The sequence below is a fragment of the Gymnogyps californianus genome, chromosome 2 (assembly GCF_018139145.2).
Source record: "Gymnogyps californianus isolate 813 chromosome 2, ASM1813914v2, whole genome shotgun sequence".
Lineage (NCBI taxonomy): Eukaryota > Metazoa > Chordata > Aves > Accipitriformes > Cathartidae > Gymnogyps > Gymnogyps californianus.
Window position 1 is genome coordinate 157,169,025 of NC_059472.1, and position 14,496 is coordinate 157,183,520.

Consider the following 14,496-nt stretch of genomic DNA (forward strand, 5'->3'; position numbering starts at 1 on the left):
TAGAATATTTCCTATAGTCCAAACTACTATGTTCTTGTGAGAGACGCTTGTAATTGAGATCTCTTATACAGGCCACCAACAAGAATAAAGACGAAAGAAGCGGTAGCACAAAAGCAAATCTTTATTTGCTGTTGCTCAGCAACCATGTGTGGAAGGCCCATTTTTCATTTTTGCCTTAACTTGACTTGACAGGAAAATGATAATAAATATGAGATTATTATCACAGGGTATAGATTATTTTGAACAGATGAACAGATATGTCAAAAAGAGGTATGTAATTTGGTACTCTTGAAAAGGAGAACATTAGAGAAACTGAAAATAGAGTTGTAGCTTCATTACTAGCTTGCAGTTCATGCACAATTCTTGAAAAAAACCTACAAAACACTATTCTGCCTCTCTGGTTTCTCTATGTGGTCCTTTAAAATGAGTCATTTGATGTTACTCGGTCTGTTATCTGTGTCAACTTTTAGTTTCAATACTATGAAAAAATCATTCTGTGGTTGCTATGCAACACAAATTATAAGCTAAAATATGTTTTAGTTCGTTTGCTAAATGAATATGTGCCCGACCAAATAAACAGTAGCCAGGTGACTGATGTAGCATCTAATTAAAACTCTAATCAAGGTATTAATGACATATTCAGTCCACACGAGACATGATAAAAATCCATCAGTTTGGATCTAAAATGACAAAGATTTTTAATATACAAAGAAAGGATAGGCATTATCACAATGTATAAATGTCAGTTTTCATACTTTTTTATTGCTTTTACTGTTCTACAAGTATGAGGATTGCTTATAGAACTTATTTCAAGGAAACTGTTTCACAGGCTTCTTGCACTTAGGTGAATACCTGACTTAAACAAAGTCAAGTCCATAGGATCTGAAACAACCCTCATTCTTGATCCTTTTCTACTGTAGAGCAGAAAAATGATCGCTTCTCTTGGTAGTCTGCTTCTGGAAGTCAGTGCCTGCCGGCTGTCACAGTGTGGGGATTAGGGCTGGAGGACAGCTATTTCAAGTGACTGTCCAGGGATCCATCTCTCCTGGGACCTTTCTCTGTGGTTGCCGGTAGGTGGATGTTGGTAATTTGCTGGATTGCCTTTTTCACACTTCAAAGGAGGCAGGCCTTTGTCTAGATGGAAATATGATGTGAGGAGGTATGTGTGTGTTTGGCTTCAGGTGGAGACAAGGAGTGGCACTGAACTGCCGGTGTGCAGTTACGTTGCTCTAAGAAGATGAGTTTTTGGCTGCTAACTCCTCTGCCATATTGTCCCTGCCTTGGGTACGCAACCATCTCAATTACAACTTGTAAGTAATGTAACCCATTCTCCTACAGTGCCTACAGTACTTTCCATGTGTGTCGTGGTTTAACCCCAGTCAGCAACTCAGCACCACGCAGCCGCTTCCCCCTTCCCCCTCCCAGTGGGGTCAGGAGGAGGAAAGAGAAAAAAAGTAAAAACTCATGGGTTGAGATAAGAACAGTTTAATAACTAAACTAAAATATAATACTAACAATAGTAATAATGAAATATAATAATAGTAATGAAAAGGAATATAACAAAAAAGGAAGGGAGGGGAAAAAAAAAAAACCACCAGGGATGCACAATGCAGTTGCTCACCACCCGCTGACCAATGCCCAGTTAGTTCCTGAGCCGCGATCCGCGCCACCCGGCCAACTCCCCCCAGTTTATATACTGGGCATGACATTCCGTGGTGTGGAATACCCCTTTGGCTAGTTCGGGTCAGCTGCCCCAGCTGTGCTCCCTCCCAGCTTCTTGCCACCTGCTTGCTGGCAGAGCATGGGAAACTGAAAAGTCCTTGGCTTAAGATAAGCGCTACTTAGCAACAACTAAAACATCGGAGTGTTATCAACATCATTCTCAGACTAAATCCAAAACACAGCACTGTACCAGCTACTAAAAAGAAAGTTAACTCTGTCCAAGCCGAAACCAGGACAATGTGTTACATACTTGTTTTAAAATCCAATTATTTCAGAAGTTTCATGTGGACTCAGTTGATGATTCAGGAATTGAAACAGTTTTTATCTTTGTTTTCAGTAACATTAGTCATCTGTTACGTACCTTTTTTAAGCAACACAGAATAGCATTATTTCTATGGGATAAGCATGTAATAAACAATTTTTCATCCTATAGTCTTCAAACTGTATAAAAAACAGGTAAATAGTTTACTCAAAAACTTTAAAAAATAAACCAGGAAAAGTCTGTAAGTCAAATATATATGGCAGAAAATGTGACAAGTCTTAATTTTGAATATAAACTGATACTGTGAGAGGTAGGATGATTAAAGAAGATTCTATTTTAAAAATTAAAATGTTAGCAGAAGACATAAATACTACTTTAAAAAGTAGTGAATTTTTACATATAATATTAAATAAAATCTGAATTACATCATGTTTTTAAAAATGACAAACCAGAAAAGTCCGATCAGATGTGAGAACTTTTATGGAAATTATTGTTGGGTTTCTGTTTGTTTGCATAGTAAAGCAGCATATGCTGTACTGCTATCACAGACTGAAAGTAAACCATTTCAGTCAAGCACCTACCTCTTCTGAACAGCCAACAACACTGAGAAATACTGAGAAATATTATGCTACTGCAAATGCAAAACTGAAAGACGTAATCCCTTAACAAGACATATTGACTCGTTTTGGTTTGCAGAAGAGCTCAAACAAATGGAACGGGGAGTATTACAGAATTTGAAAGCTGATTATGCTTAATTCAAGGAACTGAGTCCAACTATTTCCAAACACTGCAAATTAAGTTTGAGAAGAAACAGAAAGTAGCATTTCCTGATACATTAAAAAAATCCTTAGTTATCAAAGTGTAAATATCATCTGGCCTACATGGTCTCCTGTAAATTCTGGTGAGTAGCCTGTTTAGCTCTTCATCGCTTTGGATGAAGAGTGTGTAATACATGTACTGTTCACCACGACTAAGATTAAATTTGTAGCTGTCAACACTAGCAACAAAAACATTGGAGAAAAAAAGTCACCAGTGTAATCAAATGGATGATGCACGCTTTGTGAGCTAGCAGAAGTGTTTTTGTAATAGTACGTCCACGTTACCAGAGATCCATGGAAGAAGGCATAGTGTTTCTTAAGCCTATACGTGAATTTAACTAAACATGCCTTATCCCCGTTTGAAGGCATTGAGACTTAAGAGATAGCTACAGGAAGGTAACAGTAAGCTGGTATGTAGATTCACTCCCTGTCAGCCACCTCTGGGTAATTGATGGGATGCTTCTCCAGGGAAAGATGTATAAGCAAGCCAGCCTTTATTATAAAGTGAAAGCAGGAGAGAAGCATTTCAGTGCAGCCAAATTTAAAACCAAGAAGCATAGCCTGGACTGAACTCCTTACTAATGCCTGGGCTGCAGCTCTCCAGACGTGCCCATTACTGGGTCCTCTCCAGGGAGATTTACTACCTAGCGCGTCTTCTCCATCCCAGCTCCTCTGGTCCTTCTGCAATCCCAGCAACAGCAGGAGCAGCAGCGTGTTCTTCAGCTCCCTCCTCCATAAAAGGTGGCCTGGGGGACGGGGACAGTGGTGGCCTCGGCTGGAGGTAGCACCGAGGAACCAAAACTCACCCAGGCACAGAGGCACACCCAGCGCTGCAGCTCGGCGGCACATGAGTGAAAACGACTCTCCCCTTCGACAAACACGAACGCCCCACCCAGGCAAGCGCAAAAAGGCGAAAACGTGGATTTTTAACACAGTCCCGTGTGGGGTTTACGGCTGCACGGACCCAGCGCCCGGGGCTGTCAGGCTCCGGCCTACCGCGGCAGCAGGGCACGGCAGCTAACGGCCACCGCCACGCGCGGGGGGGGGGTGGGGCGCTGGGCCGAGCTCTGCGGCGCGCGCCAGCGGCCCCGCCGGCCCGCCCTCAGTGGTGCTGCGCGCCGGCAGGGGGCCGGAGCCGAGCTCTCGCGAGACGGGAGCTCCGCGGCGCCCGCTCGCCCGCCCGCCCGCTCGCGCGCGCTCAACGGCCGCCGCGGGAGAATTCGAAAGCGCCGGCAGCGCGCGCGCGGCGGCAGGGCCAGGCCTCGGCCTCGCCTCAGCGCTGCGTGAGTGAGTGCGGGCAGCGGCGGGGCCGCCGGGAGGGCGGCTGAGGGGTGCGCTGTCCCGTCTCTGAGCGGCACCCCGGGGTTGGTGCATCTTCCGGCGGTGGGGCGGCGGGGCATTCGCATGGACGGGTTTTTCCGTGGGCAGTGCTGCTGAGAGGCACAGGCTCTTCTCCTGCGTGTCAGTCCGGGCGGTCGCCGTTTTTGTTTCCCTCCTGTGCAGGCAGCTCCGCGTTATTGGAAACGTTAACCCGTAGATCTATGAGGATTTCTTTCTGAGGGAGCGCTAGGTAAGCGGCCCGTCTGTCTTCCCACTTCCTCTTCTGTCGGGGGCGTGCGGCGGCCTGTGGGGTCGCGCCGTGGACCCGGCGGTAGCCCGGCAAGCGGCCAGCCCCTGGCTGATCCGGGACAGTGCCCTGGATCGGGGCACCCACCCCGTTCTGTGATATTACTTCACACGCAGTAAAGGCTACGTAAGGCAGTCTCCCAGCTGGTAGGGATGGGAAAAGCACGTCAGGAATCACCTAGGGTGGAAGGAATTAGGTGTGTAAATTAAGCTTTTGGTGTCAAAAAGTGGCCCTGCCCGTTTCCCATAGTCTTCACTTGACAAGAGAGAAAAGGAGAGAATATTTTGCTGCCCATCAGTACTTTTCATACAAGTAAATGCTGTTGTCGGGAATGATGGCTAGCTAAATAGGGGGTATGTGCTGGATACACTGGTTTTTTTTAAAAATAAAAGTATCCATTAAAAAGTTCTCCTGTTTTAAGACTTGTTTAGTAAAAAAAGAACTAAAAAGAAAGCATGCAAATACTGCAGCCTAGTGCTGTTATGAATCTAAATGCTGATTCAGATAACTGTAAAGTATTTTGGAGGGCAAAACATCTTTTATTTATAGCTATGTAGATGAAGAATGTAAGTTTATACATTCTTCACTGAGACCAAAAAATGATCTTATTTTGAGGTACAGTACTTTCTCTAACATTTTGGTTTTTTTATGAAGCGAGGAAAAACAAGACCACAATGAAACGCGAAGCATTTTTACAAGTTGTGTCTAAAGAGTCAATTGAAGACTTCTTGCGTTATACTCAGAATCCTGTAAGTAAGCTGTGATACCCGTGCATGACTAAAATCGTAAGTCTGTTATTAGTGCAGAAATGTCGTGATGTAGGGACAGAAAATATTTCCCTGGTACCTGCAGATGTGCTGGAATAATTGCTGTAGAAAATAAGTTCAAATGGCACTTAAGGGAACATTGCTGAAAAAGTTGTAGAATCTGAAATTTTGCTAGTTATAAACCAACTAATTTTTTAACATTAGATTGTTGCATATACAGTTTACATTTTTTAAAAATAAATTATTAGTACCGTGGTAATACTAAAAAAGTACTCATTTGATGTTGATGAAGTATTGTTTTTTTAAATTTCAACCCATGAAAGTGTTTATTGCTGTGTAATGAACATGAGCTAATATACAAACATAGCAGAGGCATGTTTCACTAGTATTTGTTCATTCATTGGGTAGTTTAGGCTGTCCGCTTATTCTTTAGTCCATGTGTAATTGTACTTGGTAGTTCTTTTTATCACTGAATGTTTTAGAGATGGAATAGATTGCTCTAAGTGCAGTGTGGAGAGAAGTGGGAGGAACAACAAAACAAATCCCCTGAAATCTACTAATTGAAAGTTCATTCTCACCTTGTGTATATGATATTGCATAGTAATCAGAAATAATAATTTGCATTGTGGTGTTTTCCACTAAGCTTCGATCTGTCTAGTATTAAGATATATACGATTTCTCCTAAACATCTTTTGTTAGCCTTAATAAATGGTATTGTCAGGTTATGTATTAAATGTATTAAACCTATGATTTCTATGATAGGGATCATGTTCTATGTAATGAGCTTAGAAATGTTTGTCTCCCAAACATCATTGAATCTCTTTTTCCAAGAAATTTGCTAGTTTTCTCATTTGCACTCCTGTATGTAATTATAGATGACAACTTTATTACCAGATTGCCTTTGCTTGAAGTCTCCTTCCCATTTTTTCCCCCAAATCTAAACACTTTAACAAGAAACTATTTTGTTTAGAATAACGTATGGTACTTGCAGCGTTTCCTTTTCAATTAATTTGTCGCGTTGTTTCTGCCATCTTCATCCACTAATCTATCTTAATATATCTTGGTCTGTTTGGATTAAAAATTGGTTTTTTGTCCTTTTATTTTTTCATTGCCAATTCACGAGAGTTGTCTTGCAACAGTTTTCAGCTGTTGCCAATATCTCTGGAAACTGTATGTCACCAGCTATAATGAGTATATTGATTAAAACTGTCTTCATGCCTTCATAGCATAAGGGAACATGAATATCCAGATTACTTTTTGATTGTCGAAGAGACCTGAGTTATTTTGTTCATTTCCTTTTGAAACCTTCAGTGATGGAGGGTGTTTGACCATGTCTTATCTTAGGATGAGGATCCTCATTTTAGGATCTCCCTTGAATAGTTCTTGACTGCTTTTCTGGAGGAGGCTGTGATAGTGTATTCTGTCCTTTAGAAGCAGATATATAAATGTAGAGAAAGAAGAGGAAAGCGTGGTTAGAGCCTTACTGCTTTCCTTAGTTTTTGTGTTATATTTATGCCCTGCTTTTTCCACCTATTTGTGCTCTAGCCTCAGAATCTGCCTTTTTAACTTTTTTCAAAGTTCTGTTCTTAGCATCACTACTTCTTTCAATGTCTCTCATTTCTACACTCCCCTACCCCCCTTTAATTTTCCTTGTCCCTCCTCTCAATGTTTTGTTTCATTCACGTCTTCTAAAATTCCAGGGGTTTGCTAATTTTCCTTCAAGGTTTGCCTTGGGCTTTTCACTTTTCTTTCTTTGTAATCTTTTTAAAATATTACCATATTGTGGTGCTGTTCATGGAGGTCTTTATCAGGTGCTGTTAAATTTTTCCACTAAATCCTGTTCCAATTCAAGAAAATACATTATTTCTTAGGGAGGAAAATAGGAATTACAGATATGACTATCATTCAATGATAGCTTTTTCCCTCATAGGTTTTGGAATAATTCTATGTCATATCATCCCAAAGAAAGATGAGAAAGCTCTAGTCTTATTATGAATTCATTCTTTTTGTTCAAAACAGTACAATCTTAATATCGTGTCTTTCGGGTTTGTTTGAAGTAGAGGGCTACAGAACTCCCTGTGTGGCCTTTGGTTTATTGTATTTGTTTCCAGCTGTAGAATAGGATAGAAATTCTGTTATAAATATGTAACAGGATCTTTCTTCTCATACCCTTCTGGGAACCTTGCAATACTTGCTGCTACTTCTTTCATTATTTTCTGTTTTTCTTTTTCCCTTCAACTTCTTTTTTCTTTTTGATTCCTGTTTTTTAGTGTATCTGCAAACTAAAAATATTTTTATTTCAAGATCATGGACATTCTCCTTCTTTCTGCCGAAGTGCTTTTGATCCGGTAAACCTTCACTTCAGTATTGCAAATTACATCTCAAAAGTTATCTATACTTCCTCTTGGCTGCGTCTGTTTTTTCCTCTCATCTTGCCTCTGCATGTTACCTTTCCTAGCAGGTTGCCTACCCTTCTTTGATGCTAACAGGCTCTTTGCGTCTCTGAGGTAAATTCTTCTAGCAAGGTTCTTCTGAGGAAATTGTTCAGATCAGTCTCTTAGTGAAGTCTCTAATAGAGACTAATAGTGGCTTCTCATTCAGTAGAGCTTAAGAAGGAAGTATGGGGTTAATGTGCTCAGGAGTTAGGTTTGATGGGGGGGCTTTAAACTAGTGCAGTATACAGAGCGCTGTTCTATGCAGACTGTACTCCAAAACCTGTAGTGCTGTCCCTATGGCTATACTGACTGTTACATTTCTAGTCCTTGCATAAGGATCTTCTTTCAACAGCCATCATCAATCTATATTTAAGATAGCAAAGATGTGATCAGGGACTTTAATTCTGTGCAGTTGTGAGCTTCTTAGCTAAGGGTATGGAATTATCTCCATTAGGAATGAAGTATTTAGAACACATGAGAGACAGAAGTTGATGTTACAGGGATGTGATTTATGTTCCGTAGTATTGCTATCAAGGGCTAAGGACTTTAGGCTTAAAAGAAGCACTGTTGTTTCACGATAAAGAGTTAAGCAGCAGGAATTTCTCATGCTATTTTTTTAAAGAAATACAACTTCTAGAAGGTCTTTTTTCTCTATAACTGCAGAGGAATGGAAATTAATCCTTAATGTACAAAAAGCGTTAATTTTAGGAAATGTGATGATGAAATATAAGCGACTTCACTGATGTGGAATTGTGTGGTATCTTCTGACCATTCACAGAAAAATACATTTGATCCTTTCGACTTGAATGAACTACTTCAAGAATTGCCAAGAAAGCAAAAAGAAGTACTATGGGAGAGACTAACGCAGCTATTGACAGCGAGTTTGATGGAGAACCCTGTGGAAACATGGCAGAGGATTGAAGATGATGAAAGTAATGATGACATGGAAGTTGAGATAGTTCCAGAAATGGTAAAAATCTTGTAAAATACAAATATAATGAGTATTTTATATCTTCTGGGAAATAAAATTGAATATTTCCATAGCATCTGAAAACATGCAAGGGTTATCAAACAAGGTCAGCTCCAAACATCACCTCCCTGCCCCATTCTTAACTGAATTCTTAACTGTCATGCTTGGGTTAAGCTGAACTTATGATTGGTCTGTACTACAAAAGATTAGATCTGCTGATAATTTTAATTATGAAAGATGGGACTTAGTTTTTTCACTAGAGTTGAGTGGGCTTTTTGTCTTATTTCAGTAAATAAATGTTGATATCTCAGATGTTCCTTAAGTATCTGGCATATACTATAAGAAATTCGCTACCTGTATTATTATGTCATTTTATTGAATGAAGATCATGAAATCTAGATTTGAATGCCCCTCCCACAAATTTAGCTTATACAGAATTTCTCTGACTCAGACCCTCATATGCTGCCTTCTGCACTGTAGTCCACATAGTATTGAGAGTATTGGGGAAAAAGGTTGTTTAATTCCAGAAGGAAAAAAGAAATGCAGTGGGGAAATCATTAGGGAGGCCTAGAGGCTTGTAGAAAATCCATCATACGTACAGAGGCCTATAAAATCACATACCTGGATCTAAAGTCACCAGATCTACACATTTTTGAGTTGCACAAGACCCTGCTAGTTAGGGTCTTTTTAGCTCTGAAATGGATCTGGGTTTGAGTGGTTTTGTTGCAGATGAAGTTTTTAATGGAGAAATGGATACACGTGTACAGTCGCCGAGTTACCTACTAGCTGGAGCTGAAAGCCCTTTTCAGACTTTTTGAAATGCATGTCCTTTAAAAATCTATGCTTTTGCCTCTTGTTTGATAGATTTTGGGTGCTAGTATACTCTTTCTTCAAAACGGAAGCATAACAATTCAGCTTTGCTCTCTGTTGCTAAGGTTTATTTCTTGTTGTAATTATCTTCTGAGTATAAAATAAACTGCAGAATCGTTCCCTCAACATTGCTTTCTTTCAGAAACAAACTGTAGCTGTGATCCAAGGAGTGACAGCTGTAGCTACTGCTTCCATACCTGCAGTGGATGAAACTGTAAACTACAAAGCTCTTCTAGAATGTGTTTTTATATTAAACGGTGCGTACTTATCTGTGATTGGATACAGCATTATACTGGTTTTTTAGCAGATGAGTATACTAGGCTTTTTGTTTGACCTGACTGGCCTATGGAACAGAATTTACAGGAGAAAAGTTGGTACTGATGTGAGCTCTTATTTATAAGACAAAAGTAAGGGAGCATTTACTTAAAAATCAGTTACACAATCTAGAAATTGGAACTTAAATAGTTTTGTTTCTCCCAACTGTTCACCCAATGATAGGTAACTTTCCTTATTCTGTGGCTTATATTATTTTTAAGGCAAAACTTAAGATTCCATTGTTACTGATCCAAAAACTTGGCCAAAACCTTAGGGTTAACAAAGTTGCCTGAATACCCACAGTGAGAATAAGCCATCAAGATGTGTAAACGTAGCAAGAGCTGGTTGACATTGTGAAGTATAGTTAGTGTACTAACAGGCTAATGTTTTACAGGAATAACTTGGTTCATTGCAGTAAATAATTATTTTATTACTGTTGTAGGTATTCTTCCAGCATTACCTGAATCTGAAAAAATCCTACAGGGTGCTATCCAACATGTATGTGAAATGTGGTGGGAGAAAGGACTGGAAGGGAAGGAGCAGCTAGGGAAGACTCTATTTATCATTCTGCTGAGAAAAAGCCTGAATAAAGCTGCTACGGTATGCTGAAGCTATATAGGCTTTTAGGTTTTTACTGAGTATTCCAAGAAAGATTATCCCTCCAAAATACCTTTTATTTCAAGTTAACTTGTTTTCCATGTCATAGTGCTTCTCATTTAATAAAACGTAGGATATATATTGATTACAAAGTGTCTTTTTGGTGTTGCTTGCATAAGCAACATATTAAAATGTTGCCTTCTCTAGAACAAACTTTAAAAAATTTTGGCATCAATTTCACAAGTGAACTGGGGTTTTTTACATTGGGTTTTTTTTTTTTAATTTCTTCACTCGCTTGTAAAGTCCAATGACCGAGGTTTCAATAGCAATTAACTCTTTTAGTTAATTCAGGTTTTAAGTACTATGTTCAGCTACTCATAGACTTCTTATGTGGGAAGCTTCATTTTCTGTTACTCTGTATCTCTCTACAAATAATTTCTCTTATTTCTCTAATAATGGACTGAAATTCTTTTTTTAAATGTGTGAGTTACTTAGAGTGTTGTGGCATGCATCTTTTGCACTAACCCAATAAATATCTCCTTTACTTATTTCTTTCTTTTATTTTTCCCTGTTAACTGCTTTCGTCGTATAAAGTTTCAAAAGTGGAATAATACAGTTTTCAACTATTTTGCATGAAATAGCAGCTTTCTTTCTGTACTTGAGCATGTCTTCAGTTGTTGGAAGTCAGTATTTCTGCAGTTACACATATTTTTGTAATTTTTCCCAATGATGTGGTGAAAGTCAATTAATGTTCATAATTTTACAATCTGAAAATCTTCTGTCTGTAACAATGCATTTCAAATTCATTATTTAAAATCCTTTAAATGCTTCTTCACATTAAAGCTATACCTACGTCACTATAATGTGGGCTTTTTTTTCCTGTCAGGGTGCAGATGTAGTTCGTATATGGAATCTACATCAGATATTACTTTGTTTTGATTATGATTCAGAGGAGAGTAATGAAGTCAAGGACTTGTTGCTTCAGTGTTTTATGAGTGTAAAACACATTAAAAAAGAAGAGGTAAGCAAACTTTTATCTTACTGTGATTTTATGTGAGTGGGCTTCGGTTACTTTTAATGGTTTTGCATTAAGGCTTTTTTTACAGTACAGTAGGTAGCAATACAAGACAAATCAGCTCTGACTCCAAGCTATAAATGGTTGATATTCTGTTTCATTTGGAAAACCCTTTATTTCTATTCCAGACTAAAGTGTAAAATTATATGTCTAAATCATCACTCAAGTTCATGTATCCTGAGGTAATAAGTACGAAGTGCTTTGCTTCCAGTGCATGTCCCCCAATACTTAAAATCATTCCCTGCTATAACTCTCTCCTTTTATAGCAGTTTTTCTTTTATTGGAGACAGATAACTGTAGCAAAATAATTTCTCTTCTAAATGATTCCATTCAGAAGATTGCATTGCCATAGTCTGTTTTAAAAGTAGCATAAGAAGAACCCAACTTTACAGCAAAATGAGAATTATTTGATTTGACTACCTACATTTCTGTCAGTGAAGAATTGCTGTATTGTAGTTTTTAGTTTGTGCCTGTGCACCGAGATAGTAGTATCCAAGTTTTTTTTCTGGTTAGGTGATGAGACAACCTGACATTGGCTCTGAAGTTCTAACTCCTCCTTGCCTGTTTAAAATATATATATTCCCTTTCATGGAATATATGAACTTCTGTCATAAAATGAGCTCTGAGATTGCTGTATGATTGTGGCAGTATGGGGATATGGCATTTTAAAAACGGTGGTAGCAAATGAATTAGGTGAAAAGTTTGATAGACCAGGTTTTGGATAATTGACACAAAGTTGGTTTTGGGGTTTTTTTGTTACTTACACATCGTATTTTAAGATGTTTTAGTTTTGACTAAAATTGGGATGTACTAAGGCAATGTGAGAGTTGGGAAAGGAAGGAGAGAAAACATGGGTGGAAAGAGGGAAGACAGGTAAGACTTTATTGACTGATTTTGCATTTAGTTTTATGCGCTTGATGGATTTCATTTTAGGTCATTTGTTATCCTCCTGAAAAAGTGTGTACCTGTATGTGTTCTTTGTCACTGTACTTAAAATGCCTTAGCTATATTTGATTCTGTGTTAATTATTTTCTTCTTTTTTAGTTGAATCCACTGCATTGCTTTAATATCTTGTATTCATATAGGCACAGTAAATAATGGGGAATTATATATATAAAATGAAACTGCTATTTAGGCTTCAGAAGCAACTTCTTGTAGTTATTTTTTTCTTCCACATCTTGTGAGATTTTTAATATAACACATGTTAATTGCTACACAGATTTTCTAAAGAAAGTTTGTACCTTGAATCTTTGAGTGAAACACAGCCTTCAGTATAAAAGGGTGGGGTGTTTTTGTTGTTTTTTTTTTTTAATTTTGGGGAAAAAAGCGGTAATAATCAGACTTGGTACTGATTCTTTCTCCTGGCATATCAAAACACATCCCCTTTGCTCCACAAGAATATGCAGATTTGGTCACACTTTGCACATTTACTCTTCTGCCCAAGCTTTTGCTCTTCCCTCCTCCCAGTGATTTCTGATCTCTTGACATTTTGTCACGTTTTCTTTTTCATATGCCTATCTCTAGGTAGATATAGAGAGAGCTTTACTGCACTCTGGCATATGATCGTTAGTGGTTTAAATCCTTAATCCTGAATCCTTAGCTTTATGGCTAGAAGGATTGACTGAAAGTAGCAGCTCCCAGCTGGGAGCTGAATTTGTATTCTGTTAGTCCATCCATTCCTTTCTGATAAAGGTGAAAGATCTAAACCGCTGTTCACAAATACAGACCGTTATTGATTATGTCCAATCTTCTCATCAGTTCTTTCCATTGAATTACTAGTATTGCCTGCCAGGCTTCAATTCAGAGTGCTGAAAACTTTGAGTGGGCTTGGGAGCTTTCTTAATTTCTGAGAATACCTTTTTAAAACTATTGAGGTCTGTTTATTAGCCTAAACCTCTTTACACAAAGCTACAAATGCTGTCAGCACAGCTGACAGGTCCATAGTCACTGTTGCCAGATGCACTTCTGGACCTGACCTGCTTATTCGATTATGATAGTGGGTAGAACTTGATAGGATATCTCCCTTTTCAGGGCTTCCAGGCCCTGAAAGAGCTTCAGGCTCTTCATCTCCAAGCTTGATAAGTTCTGACATATAATCAAGGATGCTTTGGCCATTCTCAGACTTTTTGCTAATTTTAATCTGTACCTATTGAGGAATGCTCTGGGTTTGGTTTTGTCTTTTGAGGTTTGTTTTTTTTTTTTTCCCCCGAAACGTTTAACATGGGAGGGAGCGGAAATAATAGTTGCTCCTCCTAATTCTTCTTCTGGTTATTCCTAAGTAAGTAATGTTGCTGAGCATTAATATTAGAATTATAAAGTTTGAGGTTGGAAGGGACCTCTGGAGATCACCTAGTCCAACACCCTTGTACAAAGCAGTCAGCTACAGCAGGTTGCTCAGGGCCATGTCCAGTGGGGTTTTGAATATCTCCAAGAATGGGGACTCCACAACCTCTCTGGGCAAACTGCTCCAGCGTTCAGTCACCTTTTTAGTGAAAATAATTGGAAAAAAAAAGAAAATAAAATATTCCTTATGTCTAAGAGGAATTTCTTGTATTTCAATTTGCGCCCGTTGCCTTTTGTCCAATCACTGGGCACCACTGAGAAGAGTCTGTCACCATCGTCTTTACATCTGCTGTCAGGTATTTACATACATTGATAAGATCCCCCTGAGCCTTCTCTTCTCCAGGCTAAACAAGCCCAGCTCTTGCAGCCTCTCCTCATAGGAAAGATGCTCCAGTACCTTCATCATCTTTGTGGCCCTTCACTGGACTCACTCCAGCATGTCCATGTCTCTGTTGTACTGGGGAGCCCAGCACTGGACTCAGCACTCCAGATGTGCTTCACCAGTGCTGAGCAGAGGGGAAGGATCACCCCCCTTGATCTGCTGGCAATGCTTTTTCTAGTGCAGCCCAGGATGCAGTTGACCTTCCTTGCTGTAAGGGCACATTACTGATTTTCTGTTCAACTTAACCCCAGCACCTTTTCTACAAAGCTGTTCTCCAGCAGGTCGGCCCCCAGTCTGTCCTGGAGCATGGAGT

General features: G+C 39.3%; 1 protein-coding gene across 2 annotated transcripts in view; it reads left to right on the forward strand.

The window, feature by feature from the left end:
• Positions 1–4,155: 4,155 nt before the first annotated feature.
• The window catches only part of NCAPG2 (non-SMC condensin II complex subunit G2), a 53,484-nt gene continuing 43,143 nt past the window's right edge, over positions 4,156–14,496 (forward strand). For both annotated transcript variants that reach the window (XM_050891258.1, XM_050891259.1), the window contains exons 1-6: positions 4,156–4,372; positions 5,084–5,178; positions 8,410–8,601; positions 9,614–9,728; positions 10,229–10,386; positions 11,270–11,404. In XM_050891258.1, the coding sequence (XP_050747215.1) occupies positions 5,104–5,178; positions 8,410–8,601; positions 9,614–9,728; positions 10,229–10,386; positions 11,270–11,404 (675 nt within the window). In that variant the 5' untranslated portion in view covers positions 4,156–4,372; positions 5,084–5,103. The remainder of the gene's footprint in view (positions 4,373–5,083; positions 5,179–8,409; positions 8,602–9,613; positions 9,729–10,228; positions 10,387–11,269; positions 11,405–14,496) is intronic.